At 49.0% G+C, this 18,188-nt stretch overlaps 1 protein-coding gene across 2 annotated transcripts in view; it reads right to left on the bottom strand.

Moving 5' to 3' along the window:
- The window catches only part of LOC311178575 (dual specificity protein phosphatase 13B), a gene marked incomplete at both ends in the record, with an annotated part of 28,321 nt that extends 12,709 nt beyond the window's left edge, over positions 1–15,612 (bottom strand). The window contains 3 exons of one of the 2 annotated variants that reach the window (XM_084245266.1): positions 11,292–11,491; positions 12,725–12,942; positions 15,461–15,612. In XM_084245266.1, coding sequence (XP_084101392.1) covers positions 11,292–11,491; positions 12,725–12,942; positions 15,461–15,609 — 567 coding nt within the window. Of the gene's footprint in view, positions 1–11,291; positions 11,492–12,724; positions 12,943–15,460 lie in introns of those variants that run through there. The other variant, XM_084245265.1, reaches the window with a different exon arrangement.
- Positions 15,613–18,188: the final 2,576 nt, after the last annotated feature.

The raw sequence follows: 18,188 nt of genomic DNA, 5'->3' as shown, positions 1-18,188 counted from the left end.
CATGCACTGGGTACAGTCAGAAGTGCGGGAGGGAGGGTGAGAGAATTCACCAGAGCCAGAGCGGGGAGCAGAGCAGGCAGAAGGACCGAAGTACACTGCTGAGGGGAGCAGCGGGCGGCAGGAGAGGTCTGTGCGCCATGTGGGACCCTCCTCCGGTGGCCGGGGAGCAGCCGGGGATTGAACCGGCGCCGCAGAGGCCGCGCGCAGTTTCCCAACCCAGCGCTCAACCGCTGCGCCACCGGGGAGGCCCGAATTTCTTTACTAACAAAAAATAATGGAATTTTGTAGGGGGATCACCAGGCCAAGTAAGGCCAGACTGAATTTCCTGCAATACCTCCTCTTTCAGGGTATATTGCTTTCTCCTTCAGGCTCTGCTCCCTTCCACCAATTCTGTTCTTAGAGGGTCTGGATTTTTGCACATACCAGACTTCTATCAGACCAAACTACTCTACTTACTCTCCAGTAGATTTCCATGGTCAACGATTCACCTTTTGGCGGAGCATCCTGATTACCATCTGGAACCACAAGGCATATTCCTGGGGTACCCTTAGGTGCATCCTTTCATCTTGGAATGAGAAAATAATCTGTGCATTAAGTTTGCTTAGAAGGTCTCGATCAAGGAAGGAAATTGTACACTCTTCAGTGTATAGAGAGCTATGCCTGAGGTTTTTATCACCAAATTAGTGATACATTCCAAAGGTTGTAGAAGGGTTTTTCGTTGTGAGTTTTTCATTGTGGTCTTCCCATAACCGTAAGAAAACTGCATGTAGGGGCCTCCCTAGTGGCACAAGGGGTTAAGGTGCAGCACTATGAAGTTATCCACAGCCACTGCAGCATGAGTTTGATCCCAGGTCATGGAGGTGACCCACATGGCGCAACAGACCTTTCCTGTCTTGTCCGCTGCTCCCCTCAGCAGTGTATTTCAGTACATCTGCCTGTTCTGCTCCCCACTCTGTCTCTAGTGAATCTTCCACACCTCTGGCCTACACCCTAGCTCTTGTATGTATAAATAAATAAATCTTAAAAAGAAAAGGAAAATTGCATGTATTATAATTCTGGAAGACCTAATGTAGCCAAGTACTTCCTGATGAAGTGCTTGAAGTGACGAGTAGAAATACTGCAGCTAGGTCACAGGTGCAAAGGCTGAAGAGCTAGATGGGGACTGTCAGCTACTCCTGCATCACAGGCATGTTCAGTAGAATTGCTGCCAGTACTTTGTTCCTGAATAGTGAGCAACAGATATTCCCAAGCAAAGTGAAATTCAGTCTTCTCTAAATTTATGTGGTCATTGCATTCTAGGAAAATTTAATATATATTAAAACCATACAAAAAATATTTTGTGCTTATATGTAAATAGAGTTGGGTTCCAGGTTAACCTAAGTCACCCTGACCACTCCTGGGGAGAAGCACTGTCTATGCTTTCCCCTTGATCTGGAACATTCCTTCCCTCCTTTTGGCTAGGCATTTCACCTGCTCAACTTAAGCCATTTCCTTAAGTAGATTTTCCTGTCCTTCTATCAGGGAATTAAGTGCTCAGTGCTGCTTCACAGCATTTACACCACCTACTTGTATTCTATTTATTCATGTCCACTTCCCTCACTAGACACAGACTTCCATGGGATTGGAGCTGGGACTTTCCTACCATTGCATCCCCAGTTTTTAACATAGTGCTGAATGAATTGTTGCATAAGAGCATCTTCTTCCACCACTGTTGTCCTGGGGGATAGTGGGGGATGGTATTGTGCTGAATTTCTGTGTCCCCAATGTGAAGATAGTTCTTTCTTTTATGTGGAAACAGCAGCCAAATATTTAATGAGTGAGTGGCCTCCCTGGTGGTGCAGGGGTTAAAATCTCTGCTATCAAGCAATCGCCAACCACTGTGGCATGAGTTCGATCCCTGGCCAGGGTGCTAACCCACATGGCACAGCAGACCTCTCCTGTCTTGTCCACTGCTCCCCTCAGCAGTGTATTAAAATAGGCCTGCCTGTTCTGCTCCCCACTCTGTCTCTGGTGAATCTTCTCACCCACCACCCCCACACCTCTGACCTACACCCCAGTTCTTGGATACATAAATAAATAAAAAATCAATCTTTAAAAAAAAATTAATGAGTGAATAAAAGTAAAATCACTCTTGGGCCTCCCTGGTGGCGCAAGGGGTTAAGCACTACACCATGAAGCAATCCGAAGCCTCTGTAGCACGAGTTCGATCCCTGGCTGGCCAGGGAGCTACCCACATGGCGAAGCAGACCTCTCTTGTCTCACCCGCTGCTCCCCTCAGCAGTGTGTTTCAGTCAGTCTCTCTGTTCTGTTCCCCACTCTGTCTCTGGTGGATCCTGTCACAACCCCCTCCACCCCCCACATCTCTGGCCTGTACCCTAGCTCTTATATGCATAAATAAATAAATCTTTAAAAAAAAAGTAAAATCACTCTTGAGTTATGACTGTCCTAATAAGTGAGCTAAGGACACATTAAGAGATATTTTAATAAGTCCTACAGAAACTTCTATACAAGATAGAGGGATGACACTGGAATTCGTTTTATTGCTATGGTTTCCATAGAGAATCTTGGTATAACTGTGTTAGTTATTTCAGCCATAACTGCTGTGTAACAAATGACTTTGACTTAGAGTTGGGTGAAGAGAATATGATGAGTTGGTTGTTGCTCTTGATTCTGTGGGTTGACCATGTGGACAGCTCTGCTTGGTTCATGATCATCTGACTGCTTGACTTGGGTTGGAGGGTCCAGGTGACTGCATTCACATGCCTGGAGGTGGTCTAGCTGACAGTACAGTCACCATGGTTCCCTTCCAGATGGACTTCCACCTAGAAGGCTAGCCCAATCTGCTTCACCATTTGAGGTCTTGAGTTTCCAAGAAAATGAACACAAAGTTAGAAAGTGCAAGGTGAAGGCGGGGTTCCAGCGCTGAAGGGCCATCACTTCCACTTCATCTGTTGGTCAAGGCAAGTCACTGATTCAAGTGAGGCAGCTCAGTGTATGGTGGAGGCCAGTGAGGCTGGGAAGACTCATTTACTGGGGCTTAACTATAATGCTCCAGCTTAGCCACTTCCCTGGAGTGCATTCTTCTTGGTCCTTGTTCTGGAATCCAAAGGGCAGCTCTGTGTCTTTCTCACTGATAGAGAATCCTTCAGGGCCTTAAGTCTTCCCTCCAAACTTAGCACTTTGTTATTTGGGCGTGGAATTGGAGGTGGATAGGTGGAAGAGATGCAGTTGAATATGTTCTTTCCAGGTTTTCTTTGACTTATTTTGGTAAGTGGGATCAAATTTGCACTTTGGTTAAGTCTTGATCCCATTCAGTTTTCTTGCCATTGGCCTTAATTCTCTTCTAACTCAACTGCAATGAAGGTGAAGTTAAAGGAGCATTCGGTTGGTTGTTCCAAAGATTTACTACAAAAGTACCTAAGTGTAGAGAGCATCAATCCTATATCAAGATTTCTGGAGTTAGACTCCTGACTCTGTCCATTACTGGCTGCAAAACCTTAAGAAGGTGGCCTCCCTTTCCTCTGCCTCAGTTCCTCCTCTGCAGCATGGGATCATGATGCCTAGGGTGGGTGTTGTGAAGATGAGTGAGACTGTCCATGCCAACAACATCTAGGTATTTGCACACAGGACTGACAGACCCCTGCCAGAGGCATTTCTTAGGGTGGTAGGGGGGTGACTTAACTAAAAAGTAATTTATAATCTCAGTCTACTCATGAAAGAACAAAGCTCACATGTGTGGTAATTCCTGCCCATAAATGAGTCCCATTCAAGGCCTATTATGAGATATATGTGCTTTTGGTAGAAATGATAAATCTAAACATATACTTGGGTTTGTTTTTCCCCCAAAGCAGATTCCCACCAGCATGAAGCCAGTCAACCCAAATAAATTGTGCACTTAAGCCCACTGTTCTCAGCTGAGCCTTCACACCTGCTATAGCACCCCCTGCCACTCGGGGTGGGCTCACAGTGTTTATGGCAGCACATCTGAGGTTACCACTCAGGCCCAGTGCCAGGCACTTAAGGAGCACCCAATTTCACAGATATGGCCAATAATTATTGTTTATTTATTTCCTTTTCAAAATTTAATTCTTTCTGGCTTTCCTGTGCTTTTTCAAGAGTTCCTCCTTTGCTGGGTCTGATCCTAATTAAGTCAGGCCCATCTGATGACCAGAGAAGATGCTCCCAGGTAGGGGGACATGCCCATGCCTCAGGTGGGTCTGGCAGAGACTGGAGGGAGAGTCAAGTTTGCTGCTAATCCTTTTCCTTATCAGCAGTCAGCTTCTAGGAGCCACCCAGGGAAGTCTGCAGGGATTGTAGAATCAGCTGGAAGGGAAATGGGAGGCTAGATGTGGCCTCCACAAGAGGCCTGCAGGCAGGGAGTTTCACTGCAGGTGTGTTGGGAAAGATGCCAAAAGTGGAGCCACCAGACTGGTTTAATCCCAGCGTCTCTTACGCTAAGCCCGCTTGCATCGGCGAGACTCAGTTTACCCCAGGAATGTCTTAAGCTCAGGGCCACTTTCTGTCCCCCTAGACAAAAGCTGTATTCTGGGGGGCCCTGGAAAAACAAAAGACCTATTTGTGGCCCTGTTCTGGCTTGTTCCTTCTCTCCCAGATCCTGACCTGCCCTTCAGCCTCAGTAGTCCCCAGCTTTACCTTTGGTCCAGAACCTTCAGGGAAATTCTGATAACGCATTTCTAAGGTTGAGAAAAGGGGTTGTTGTGGACAGTGTCTTCTTTGCCCCTCCTCCAAAGGCTTCAGACCAGGAAAAGGATCTCATCACTTAGAGCAGGCAAAGTGGTGTCTTTGCCTGCTAAACGCTTCAAAAGAAGCTCTGCCTGTTTTGATGTGCTCTGTTTAGATTCATGGATCATGCGCTGTAAAGGCCGGACTGGCCACAGTGCAGGTTTTCTGATCCCATGCAGACCAGGTAAAGGAGGAGTCAAAGTCCTCAGTGGTTTTGCAGGTTTTTTATTTGGGGTTCACCAGGCATATGGCAAGCAGGGGTGCTGGCTGGGGGGGGCTGGGGGGCCTGGCAGGCCCCCCCAGCCCCCAGCAAGTCTTCACTCTATCTGGGCTCTCTAGCATTCGTTCTGCTGCTTCTCGACTTCTCTTTTGGCTTCTGCTTCGGCTTCTACTGCTGCTGCTGGCGTCCCCGTGACTCCGCCCTTAAAAGCACAGTCTTAACTCAGCTGAATCCCATCTACCTATGCCCACACCCTATTCCAGCTGCCCGCCATCAGGCATGCATTCAGGACAAGGATCCATCATCTATCCTGATGGCGGAAGGGCAGAAAAGCCTGATATTTTCTTTACCCTACATGCGCCTACTCAAACAATTTCAGTTAAAGAAAGGATGTGTTGGAAGGTTGTAGAGATGTTTCTTTTGGTTACAATAAAATAATAATTGGGAAAAAGCAATAATAAGAAAGCTCAGTAAAATTTGAAGAAAGATTTGTTGGCATGTAACAGAAAAATCCAGAGTTAAGGTGGGGCTCAGGTGAAACTTAATCCAGCCTCTCAGCATTATCACTAGGATGTAGAGGGTCAGAGCCCAACCCTTCTACATTCCCATGTGCACCCAACCTCAAATACCCATCACCTTTCAGCTCAAAAGTCCCAGCTGGAGGACCTCCCTGATGGTGCAGGGGTCAAAGTCTCAGTGCTATCAAGCTATCGCCAGCCACTGTGGCCTGAGTTCGATCCCTGGCTAGGGAGCTACCCACATGGTGCAGCAGACCTCTCCTGTCTCGCTTACTGCTCCCCTCAGCAGTGTGTTTCAATAGATTTGCCTCTTCTGTTCCCCGCTCTGTCTCTGGTGAATCCTCTCACAGCCTGAACCTCTGGCCTACACCCCAGTTCTTATATGCATAAATTAAAAAAAAATCTTAAAAAAAAGTACCAGCTGGAATATCCTTCCATGTCTCTGTATTTGCATTCTTGAGGGAAGGAATCTGATGTTTGGGGTTGTCCTTTTGAACCAAAAACTGAAAGTAATAAGTTTGCAGCCAGTGAATGAATGGTCTCTCTTGGGTCCAGGGTCCCAAGGTTCATTCAGTCCCCAGTGGCCTGACCATGAGGGTCACATATCCACTCTACTTCATTGGATGCAGAATGCCTGAAAAGGGATCAAGGGTCAGTCAGTCACCCCATTACCTTCCCAGAAAAGTGAGGACTCATGTAGCTGACCTTTCAGATCCTCCCTGGCCTGGAGAATCTCCAAAGAGTAATTAGTAATTTTAGGAAAATTTTAAGTTTGGTTTTAGTTACCTTTTTTTTGGTGGGAGGGGGGGCTACCTATTTCCTGAGGCTCTGTTTCTGGTTCATTCAGAGGGAGAAATTCAGACTTGAGTTCAGGAAATGGTTTTAATCATTGTCACAAAAAAAAAAATCGGTCAACAACCATGCATGCCACCATCAATGAGTCCAAGATTGTTTTCAGATGGTTGCTAACAGGCATCAGGACTGCTTCTCCAAGCAAACTCTGCATTCTTTTTTGACTTTCATACCAGGAAAAATGTTTTATCTTCAAAACAATGCACCACATCACTGATTAGGCTGGAAGAGCTTGTTTGGCCAAAATTAGAACCTGCAAGAGCATAAGAGAAAAGATTTAGAAATTAACTCTTAACCTTCAGGGCCAGCTACTGTCCATTTCTCCTGGTGTCTGGCTCTTTGTACTTGATAACTCTTGCTACCTTGAAAATGACTGAATTTTCTTTCTGACTCCTGCATCTAGATGATGTAGCCTTTGAGAGGGAAGCCTGCCATCCAGGTCAGCCTCTACTACTTAAAGTCTGTGTGATCCTGGGAATGTAGTTCACCTCTCTGAGCCTTAGCTTCATCAATTTTTTTAAAGATTTATTTTTATTTATTTATCCATACAAGAACTGGGGTGTAGGCCGGAGGTGTGTGTATGAGGCGGGGGGCACCGGTAAGAGGATTCACCAGAGTAAGAGTGGAGAGCAGAACAAGCCGATTGAATGAAATACACTGCTGAGGGGAGCAGTGAGCAAGACAGGAGAGGTCTGCTGCACCATGTGGATCAGCTCCCTGGCCAGGGTTTGAACTCAAGCTGCAGTGGCTAGCAATAGATTGATAGTGCTGAGACTTTAACCCCTGCACCACCAGGGAGGCCCTAGCTTCATCATTTTTTTTTTAAGAAGGGGGGAAGGTAATAACCTCTATATCCCAGGATGTTAGGGAGATTAATCCCAATTTTTCAAGTGTAATAAGGTATGCAGAATATAAAATTTAACACTGACCATTTTTAAGTGCACGGTTCTGTACGATCAAGTACATTCACACTGTTGTGTGAACATCATCACCTCCTTTTAAACAATGTTTTCATTTCCCCAACTAAAACTACCACCATTAAACAATAACTCCTCATTCACACCTCACCCATCACTGGGAAGCACCATCCATTAGTCCAGTGGGGGCGTTCATATTATGAATCCCCCTGGCCCAAGTGGGGTTCCCCTAGGTAAGGGAACCCACACTAGTTGAGTGGGTTTCACCTAAGCAAGTGAATCCACACTTAGCCCAGTGGGGATGCCTATGAGGAACCCATAGTACACCAGTGGGGTGCATCTAGGCATATGAACATACTTAGCCCAGTGGGGTTCATATAGCTGTGTGAACCCATATGAACCCAGTGGTATTCACCTAGGCACGTGAACGCACACCCAGCCTATCGGGGGTTCCCGTGAGGAACACACACTAGCTCAGGGGGAATTCACCTAGGCAAGTGAGCCCTCACCCAGCCCAGCAGGGTTCCCAGAAGGAAGCCATACTAACCCAGTGGTGTCACCTAGGCAAGTGAACCTAGGGAGGAGAGTATCTTAAAGCAGACAGAAATGGAAGCATTGCCAACATCAGAACTCAGGTCCATGGGCCTTTTGTGGGGAGCTGAGGACTACAAGACTGGCCCAGAATTAAGAACCAGAAGATACAAGCTGAGGGTTGTGTGGGCAGGCTAACAGAGGTATAAGTGGGGTTCAGAGCAAGTCTTCATAAAGACCATTCCTGCCCACAATCAGAAGCCATGTATCCAGGAGCCAGTCTACCTTCTGCCACGTTGTTATGTCCCCCAGAAGGCATTCCTGATTCATCCACTATTCCTTGAGACCAGGAAGTGGTCTTTGAGTTCTCTCCCAAGGCTAACTGTGGTTAGTTAGGGACCTTGGGTCTGTATCTATTAAAAATCTTCCCTGCTATCCAGGGACTCTTTGCATACACCCATTCTTATATGTTCTTCTTCACTCACACTCCCAGTACCTTAGACACATGCAGAGACACACCCACAACCTTACCCCCCCTGAAGTCTGAGTCTAAAGTCTGAGCTCTTGGGCGTAGCTTCTGCTCAGGCTCCCTGGGCCCCAGGGAAAACTGGTGGAGGCAGTTGTGGCCAAGCACCATCATGAATACTTAGAATGTCTCCCCACTCTTCTCCCATGTGCCACTCCCACCCCATCCCCCACTCCAGGAATTTATGGCCCTGGCCCAGGAGCCTGAGGAGTTGGTTAAGAGGGCAGCCCACTCTTATCTGTGGAACTTAAGACTTAAGCTGAAAGGGGATGTGGGAGCAGATGGAAACAGATGGAAAATTGTAGGCTCTAGGGATAACCCCACACTGTACTGTACTATCTCCTGAGCATCTACTGGGGTCAAAGCCTCTAGCAGCAGCAGCAGTAGCAGTAGGGCCAGCACCAGGGAAATATAGTAGCAGAGCCCAGTGGCAGGGAGTATGGACCAGTTCTGAGGGCGAGATAAAGTCTGTGCTACGAGCAGGTAAACCAAGCCCCAGATTGGCAGGGCTAAGAACTGTCACCTAAACCTGCTTCTGCTTTGAGTTTTCTGTGCAGTCAGGTGTGTACAGGTGTTGGGAAGGATGAAGAGGCAGGTTTGGAGCCTAAGACTAATGAAAAGAGATAACCTACCCCTATAACCCCCTCATTTTCAGAGTCTCCAGCCTCAGGGCTACTGTGTACAGTTGCACAGGCTATTTGGTGAATGACACCCCCAGGATTGTGAAGTTCTGTAGCCCAACTGACTCCCCCAAAGTCAGTTGCCTAATGGTAAGGATTCTGAGGTTGGAGGTCAGAGTGTTTAGGGCCCCAAGCCTATAGAAGTGAGGTGACAGAGCATGATTGGAGATCTACTACTCTATGAGGTTCCTGAATCAAAGAGTAAGATGGAACTAACACCATTCTTGTCCTCTTCTTAGGTACCCCAACCCTCAGAGCGCCCCACAGAAGCTTTCCACCCAACTTAACCCCAGCCCAGTTCCCAATGCTAGCCATCACCCTAATTTTCTGCCATTACATTCATCCCCAAACTCTAAACCTAGCTCTCCACCTTACCCTTATCCCTTTCCCAAGATATTAATCCTCCCAACAGCAGAAGGGGTCAGTATTGCTAAAGTGCGTCCCTTTAGTTGGGCTATTTATACAAAATAGCTCTTATGAGTGGAGGGAGGTTTGGGCCATGCCTGGGAAGTCCTTGGAAGAGACTTCCTGCTATTCTCCCAACTCTTAAAAGAGCCTCGGCAAGGCACCCCCAACTCAGCTGGCAGCCCTGCTGAGCCAGAGGGTGGTGGGCCAGAGCTATAGTCAGGATTGAGGAGAAGGAGGGAAAGAGAAGTATGGGTAGCAGAAGCTGGTGGCAGGATAAGGGGAGCAGAGAGCATTCTGGGGGTCTGACACCCCAGGTGGGATGTGACTATGAGGAAAGTGGGCTGTTGGAGACAGACAGGGCAAATATTATCTGGGCATGGTGGGAGAAGGGCAGTGAGCATTCTGCCCTCCCTCAGAGAACTGGTGCCCCCATAGACACTCCACTCCAGGAAGATACCCCTCTCCTCCCAACAGAGTTGGAGGAAAACACAGGGCTGATGTTAGAGAAACTACAGCTGCACCCTGGCTAGCATTTGTGGGCTGGGAACTTAAGGAGCTGTGCTGCTGCGGGAGGAGCCCAGTTCCTCCTATTAGGCAGCTCGACACACTAGGGCCTCCAGCAGGAGGGAGGTGGCCTGGGAAGAGGTGTCCATTCCCTGTGGGCAACTCAAAGACTATCTGCTGTACTGTCAGATGCACTAGGCCCTGGAAAAGGAAAGCAGGGGTAAATGAAGGCAAGAAGGAGTCTGACAGACTTCAGGAAGACCTTTTAGTCCTAAAGGGGTCTCTAGAATTGGGCTGGGATAGAGGCTAGAGAGGCTCCTTCTGTAGATTTCTGAGGTCAGGAGAGTGATTGGGGGCCTCCCCTGGTGGCACAGCAGTTGAGTCCTGGGCTGCGAAGCTTCCCACAGCCTCTGCAGCGCAGTTCAATCCCTGGCCGCTGGCGAGGGTCCCACATGGCGCGCAGACCTCTCCTGCCGCCCGCTGCTCCCCTCAGCAGTGTACTTCGGTCCTTCTGCCTGCTCTGCTCCCCGCTCTGGCTCTGGTGAATTCTCTCACCCTCCCATGCTTCTGACTGTACTCAGTGCTTATATAAATAAATAAATAAATAAATAAATAAATAAATAAATAAATCTTAAAAAAAAAAAAAAGAGTGATTGGGTGGGGAGGGAGGGCAGTACGGGTATAGGGTGCTGGATCCAAGGTGGAGAACTGAATGGCAGGATGACAGGAGGATTTTATATCACGCAAGAGGAGGTCTTGGCTGGTATCAGAAGCCCCTGCTTTCTTTCCCTATTGTGGGAATGGCGAGGCAGGGGTGACATGGAATTGACTAAGCCTGGGTGATAGCTGCAGCTGGGTTTTCCGTGGAGCTCTGCATGGAGTCCAGACCTGAGGGAAGGGTATGCAGAGGTTTGGGAACACCCTCAGGTGCCAGGACTGGCTATATTACTGCCTTGGCGGGGTTCAGGTGAGCCCCGATGGTGTTTGTTCAAGGAGGCAGTCTGGGCAGCATCTCACCTCTTCCATTTCATGCCTCCCTGCTTTCCTTCCTAGCCTTTCTATTCTCTCTGGGTTCTGAAGCATCTGGATGGGCTGGGGGAGGCTGAGGTCCTATTGGATGATTGCCTTCACCAGGCCCTAGTGGGATCTTGGGTCAGAAAGGGGAGCTGAGTAGCTTGGGGAGTGGGCCCCCTTTGTCACTCACCTCTGGCCACACACAGCCCTGACAACGAGTTTCTGAACTGGTCCCACCCCATGTCCCCTGCCAGCCCTTCCCCAAACCCTTCCTTTCAATTGTACCCTTGCCCTCTGCCCAGACCCTCACCTGACCTCTTACTTCTGACTGCACCCCGGCTCACCTCTTCATGTCCTGCCCAGCCCTCACCTGGCCCCTCAGTTCCGGCCTGCACCCCGCAGACGCTGGTCCAGCTGGCAGAGCTGGCGGAGGAATCCTCGGTTGGGAAAGACCCATCGCTGCTGCCTCACAGTGATCACCGCCTGGCGTAGGGACAGCTGCTGGTGCAGCATGAGGTAGGCCAGGACCAGTGTGGCGGAGCGGCTCACACCTACCACACAGTGCACCAGGACCTTGGCTGAGGAAGACATCCTGGTAAAAGACCCTTTCCCACTAGCTGGCCCACCCAGAGCTTGGAGTGAGACCTGAGTTCCTCTCCCTGACCTGTCTTGGGCCTACTCTGTAACCCTAGACAAATCATACAGCCTTTATAGGCATCAATTTCCTGATATGTTAGATGGGCAGACCCACACTTGTTTTGCCTACCCTGGGATGGGGTCCAAACTCCTTAATATGGTGTAGGAGACCCTCTATAAGTTGGCCCCTGCTAACCCTACAGCCTTATCTCAGGCTGTCCCACCCTACTCTCAGCTCTAGGGACAGTGTCAGGTCCTTGAAACTGCCATGGTTTCTGGCCACCAGCCTAAGCGTATGCTATTCTGACTACCTGTACAACTTTTCCCCTGCTTTTAATGTGACTAATATCTGCTTTTCATTGTCAGATCTCAGCTGAGACATGGCTTCTTTGCACAGGATTTCCTGATCATTCATGGTATCGTTTGAATCACAGAACAGCTCATGCTTTCTGCATGTGACCCAGTAAATATGGAGTCAGTATGCCCATTCATATGAATAGCACTCATATAACTTCCCAATTTGACTGTCTTTCTACCAGACACTGAATTGCAAGTTCCATGAGGGTAGCGACCCTGCCTTATTTAAATGCACATTCCTAGTAACAAGCACAATACCTGGCACAGTGAATGAATGAATGGAGAGCAAATGAATGTCAGGTGTTAAAAAGTGCTAAGTGTAGTCTTGTCTTTCCCATCATATAGAAGAGAAACTGATATCCAAAGAAGGACACTGACTTTTCCAGGGTCAGGGAGCCAGGGGTGCAACTATCACCCAGGATGAACAGAGCAGCTCCAGCTTCCCCAGGCTCCTTTGTTGTAACTTGGATATTAGATTTTTTTTTCCATTTGAAAGTACTCTGGGGCAGAAACCAGACATCTGGGTACCAAATAGTGACTTCCCAAGGCTGAGTAATTGAGAGAAAGAAATGTTTTATTACTTCGGTGACCTGTCTTCCAACCTGAACTGCTCTTAACTTGTGGCATGACTTTGTATTCTTGGTCTGTTTCCCTGTATGTGAAACAATGTAGTTGGGTAAATTGCTGGAGCACTGAGCTGAGACTTAAAAAACCTGCTGTCTTTTTAAAAACTAGTGATGGAAGGGCACCGATGTTGAGGGAAGCTAGACATCCCCCCATAACTGAACAAGGATATGCGTTCAGACCCCAAGTCCTACCCGCAGGTGTGTTGAGGGCACAGTGGATGAAGTCAGCTGCAGAGGAGAAGTAGGCACTGATGTCAAAATCTGGGAGGTCGTGGGCTGGCACCCCCAGGTAGCTTATACTGCTGCCGTAGAAATCAGGGCTTCCCTGACAGTAGAGACCCCCGTGGGCAGCATTCAGCACGTGGGTGATGCCCAGCTTCCATAGTTCAAAGCGGTTATTCGCAGTGACCCTGGGGAGGGGGAGAAAGGGGCTGAGGCTGGCTGAGCCGTGGAGTGCAGGAAGGAGGCTTTGCCTGGCCCTCTGCTTCAGAGGAACAGAGCCATTAGGGTCCATAGGGATCCAGAAAGAACCCAGCAAGCTTGAATTGGGGTCCACAGCTCACTGTTCTACCCTTAGAGCTTTCTGGTGGGAGAGTTGGTGGTATAGAGTTATCTTTAGATCCTCTTTGCTTCCTGATATGATATGTCCCAGCTTTGGCCAAGACTGGAAGGAAAGAATTGCTTCAGTCCTGAGATCCACCTACATCTCCCTTCTTGCCCCATGCCCTCCCACACATATCCCGTCTCTCCTGGCCACTACCTCATACCTACTTCTAATCTGCACATGTTCAGAGGTGACACCTTCCCTGATTCACCTTCAGTCAGTCTTCCTCATCCACTCTGAGTCCAGAGTAGGGAGACTGAGAAACAGGAGGGGGACCTCCTTGTCCACCCCATCTCATACCCCAAATCACCATTCCCCAGGCTTCTGTCCCCTGTATCTGTCCTGAGTGTCCTAGAAGAATCCAGGAGTGAACTTGTGAGAGCTCCAGGCCACCATTCAGGCAAGGTCCCTGCTCCCTCTAGTGGCCACACAGAGTCACTGCATGTTTCCAGCTCACAAGGGTCCTGGGGAAAACCTGTGCCTGGCATACTCGGAGCACAACTATTTCTCCTTGTTCCCACTCCACTTACATCTCTGGTGAAGAGCCTGATGTCGGCTTGGAGAGGTGTATGATGGATGCTAAGTGAAAAAAATTTGGGAAGGAGGCCTCACAAGACTAGAAATTGGAGGTAGGGGGTAGAAATGCTATAGGAAAGTATCCCACAGAATGGAGGCTGAGGATACGGAGATTGAGGGTCATTGTAGAGAATCATCGGTCCTTTCAAGTCTACCTAGTTACACTGGAGAAATAATTTAACAAGTTAACAATTTCACAAAGGAATAAACACCTCTTAAAGAGAACACGTATCAGTGCAATTTCTCACCTGGCAAGACACAGCTACCCACCTACGACTATGTAAGTGTCTCTCTTCACTGATCTTCTTTTGCAAAGCAGTAGAGACGGCTCTCCTCCCAAGACCTGTGTTTATGCAGACGTCCTTTTATCAAGCCTATCCTTTTCAGGGGCAGCTCTTGCTGCCCACTTGTGTCTTTGCTTTCTTTCCCTTTTTACAATAAACCTGCCCTTTTGGATATAACTAAATGTCTGGGGCCTCCCCTGGTGGCGCAGTGGTTGAGCGCTGGGCTGTGAAGCTGTCCGCAGCCTCTGCAGTGCCTGTTCGATCCCCAGCCACCGGCGAGGGTCCCACATGGCGCGCAGACCTCTCCTGCCACTCCCGCTGCTCCCCTCAGCAGTGTTTTTCAGTCCATGTGCCTATTCTGTTCCCCGCTCTGGATCTGGTGAATTCTCTCACCCTCCCGCGCTTCTGACTGTACTCAGTGCTTGTATAAATAAATAAAATGAATCTTTAAAAAAAAAAAAATGTCTGCCTCATGGGGAAATTAGCCGTGTGCCGCTGAAAGGGGAGCTCTGACGAAACTTTCCTCAGAGGTAACCCAAGCACCCTGCTCTTTGAACCCAACACCTCTCCAAACTTACATCATGATGGTGCCCATTGTGGGCCTTCATGGCACTGGTAAGATTTCTCCTGCTCCCCTCTCTCTTGGTCTCTCTTTTTCTCTCTAGAGAGGGGTTAGTGTTCAGTGACTAGTTGGTTGTCCTCTGCGAACCGAGGGGTCCAGCCAAGGCTACTCTGTGGCGGGTCCTGAAGCATGGGGGCATGGCCTTCTGGTTGCCATGGGCTTGAAAGGATGAATACCCTGCTCCCCTCATCCTTGGTCTCTCTCCCTCTCTTATCTATTTTATTTCGGTAAGAGCTGCCATTCCCTCTTTCTCTTGGCAAGAGTGTTGGCTCCTGAGCTCTTCTGTTTTTAAACCAGGTCTCCCTTGACACTCAAAATAGGGGGCACGGGTCAGCCAAATAAATGTCATTAGGGCAGCTGCCACTTTTTAGAAGACTCCCGTGACAGGATAAGTTGGTATGCATCCCAGGTTAGTTCTAGTCCTGCCAGCTGTAAGACAAAGGGAACAACAACGCAGGAACTCATCCTACGCATTCTACATGCCCCACCCGGGGCTTTCCAGTTTTAGAACTGTAGTCCGAGACATGTAGTCTGGCTTTTGCAATTTTTTTCCTCTATGTTGTGGGTTGTCTTCCTTCTCTGGCTTTACTGCAACCCATATCTGATTCTTTTGCCACTGTAAACAATCCCTCTGCTGGGAAAGCTCTTTTTTCCTTACTTTTGCTCATGTTTGACCAGCAGCCCACCCAGACTTTCTACCGCTAAGGCCGGGTTCTCTCCCTGATGTACCCCTCTTTTGAGTGCCTTACTGCACCACGGGAACTTTCGTATCCTCCTTCAGGGCCCAAGGACGGTCTCTTCTAGTCCCCACCCCCACATCTGCTTCACCAGCTATCACTCACGCATCTCCTATGTAAAGGTTGGGCCAAACTTCATCCACGTGGCTGCTGGAAATCTTCCCTGCCCTCAGGAGCACCTCCAGCTCCAGGATGCTGGGGCAAGGCATGGCATCGGCATCGCCTCTCAGCTCTGGTACCGAGGCCTCAGCCATGGATCAACCCTCCCACTCCTCTCTGTGGTCACTCCTCCCGTCCTCTCCAGTGTCATTTCTCCTTCCCGGAGATTGGCAGGGACAGGTGAGATAGCAGCAAGTGACTCAGCAAGTCACAGGCGCCTCCAGAGAGCACTAGACTTTTTCCTTTCCATCAGCCCCCTAAACTCGGGGACAACCTGAAGTTGTTTGCAAGTCACTTGTCTCTCAGCTTCAATTTCTTCAACTGTAAAGTAAGGACAATTACACCTACCTCAAAGAAATGTGAGGATTAAATGAAACAAAGGACTTTTGCATCTAACAAATAGTAGGTGCTTAAGAAACATTTGTTGAATTTAATGGGTTTAGAGCCCTGAATAAGACTGGTTCTGGGTACTGAGTTAAAAGTAGAGATGCAGGCTGGAGAGGAGGTGGCTGACTTCAAGCATGAATGGTTTTTAAAAGGGCTTTGTAGGTCTCGGTGGCCACAAACTGGGTAGGAACTTTATGACTGTTGGATGTGTCTATATATGATCATGGGTCTCAGGGCAGGTTTTCCGAGTTGTTGAGTCAGAGAAATGTGGAGAGGAGACACAGAGGACCTTATCTATAGGGTGCTCACAGCATTTGTGGAGGAAGGCTTGAAGAATGATTTGGTAATGGAGATAGCTGATTTTTCAAAAGAGAAGGCTGAAATGGGTTATGTATGTTCAAAGGCGGGAAGAAGGGAAGGGAATGTTGCCTTCGACTTTTTGAAGATTCAAGGGAGCCAAAGGATGTGTCATCAGAAACATTCTTGGGGTTGGAGGAAGATTCCTCTCCTATAAGGATTTTGTCCCCAAAATAGAAACTGAGAAAGGTCTGTGTCTGTCCTGCCAGAGCTGGTTATCAGCAGAAGAGGTGAGACATTCTGCCCACTCTGAGGTGACTTCACCAAGGCCATGATGAAGCCAGGAGGGGTACCAGCCACTGCTCCCAGCTCTCCCTAGCCTTGAGTCCAGTTTGAGGGTACAACAGGGCATCCTCTGGAAGCAATCTGCATCCACACAGGACCCATAATCTGTTCCCAGCTCCATCAGAGCCACTGAAGTCTGCACTGCATGGAGAAGCAAGGCCAAAGGGGTGCTGGAACCCGCCAGGGGTGGTTTTGGACTTGGTTTATACCAATGCCAGACCTGGGCTGGGGTCTTCCCTCAGAGTGGAATATAGAGTGAGGTGAGAAGAGCACGGGTTGTTAGACTTAAGTAGGAATACTGGCTTATTCCTACTTATTAGGAATTTTTTTTTTAACTTTTTTTTTTTTAGAGGCATGTTTATTTATTTATTTATTAAATTTGTTTGTTTGTTTTGTTTATACATGCACTGGGTACAGTCAGAAGCGCGGGAGGGTGAGAGAATTCACCAGAGCCAGAGTGGGGAGCAGAGCAGGCAGAAGGACTGAAGTACACTGCTGAGGGGAGCAGCGGGTGGCAGGAGAGTTCTGCGCACCATGTTGGATCCTCCTCCGGTGGCCGGGGAGCAGCCGGGGATCGAACCAGCGCAGCAGAGGCCGCGGGCAGCTTCGCAACCCGGCGCTCAACCGCTGCGCCACCGGGGAGGCCCCTTATTAGGAATATTAACCGCCACACCTCAGGCAAGTTTCTTGCTTTTCTGTGTCGTAATGTTAGGGGGAAATAATGTCCTGAGTTAATCCCATACAGGCTTTGTGGACCCCACCCCCATTCCAGACTAAAGCCATTAAGACATTGGGAAAGACAAATCCCATCACCACCAAAGGGGGGGTGGCTGGGACCTGAGGGTGGAGTTGGGCATCCAGGTTGAATATAAAAACCAAACACGTGGGCCTTGGGGGCTTTCTGGCTAGGCGATCGCTCGCCTTCTGGCTTCACCGCTCCTGGCTGGCGGCCAACTCTGAGAGCGCCATTTTGGGATTCCTGATCGGCGAATTGGGTAGGACTCATTTAAAACTTTGTCTCCCACTTTTCTCCCAGAGCTGTACATTTCCTCATTTCCCCTTCCCTTGTAAATAAACCTTTTATTAACCTTTCGCGTGTGCCTGCAGCAAAGCATTGATAAGTCCTTTTAAGTGCGCGGGTGAGGACCCACAGTCAGGCACCCCGTTTTGTATCGGGGTTGCTCTACAACAGTAATACCCTGTGATGTTAGAACATGGATTAAAGCAGACATTTATATGGCTTTTGGCTTAGGTTGTGAAAGACTAAGAGGGCAGTAAAGGTTAACAGTGATCATTGGTGGCTGACTCGTGGGAAGAAGGTGGGTGCTTCCACCGAAGGAATTTGGCTAATCTCTTCTAGCTCCTAAATTCCATTTTCAGTAACCCCACAGGCCCACTCCCTGTTCCTAAACACCTTCCCTTCTCCAACTTTGGCTTTTGGCCTGACGCATGCGCCTCAGGCTTCCCGAGAGCGCGTTCCCATCCCGGTTGTCGCCGCGTGCCTGTCTCCAGCCGCACGTCTGTTCCGGTGTGGGCCCCGCCTCCCGCCGGTGGCCCCGCCCCTCCGCCAGAGCCCCGCCCCCCGAAGCAGTTCCGGTTCGGCTTGGAGCTGCGGCCGGCGCGGCGGAGACGCGGGTCCGGCGCG

Source organism: Talpa europaea (genome assembly GCF_964194135.1).
Source record: "Talpa europaea genome assembly, chromosome: 10".
NCBI classification, from domain to species: Eukaryota; Metazoa; Chordata; class Mammalia; order Eulipotyphla; family Talpidae; genus Talpa; species Talpa europaea.
The sequence above is the reverse complement of the archived record's forward strand: the minus strand, read 5'-3'. Positions and strand labels throughout refer to the sequence as shown.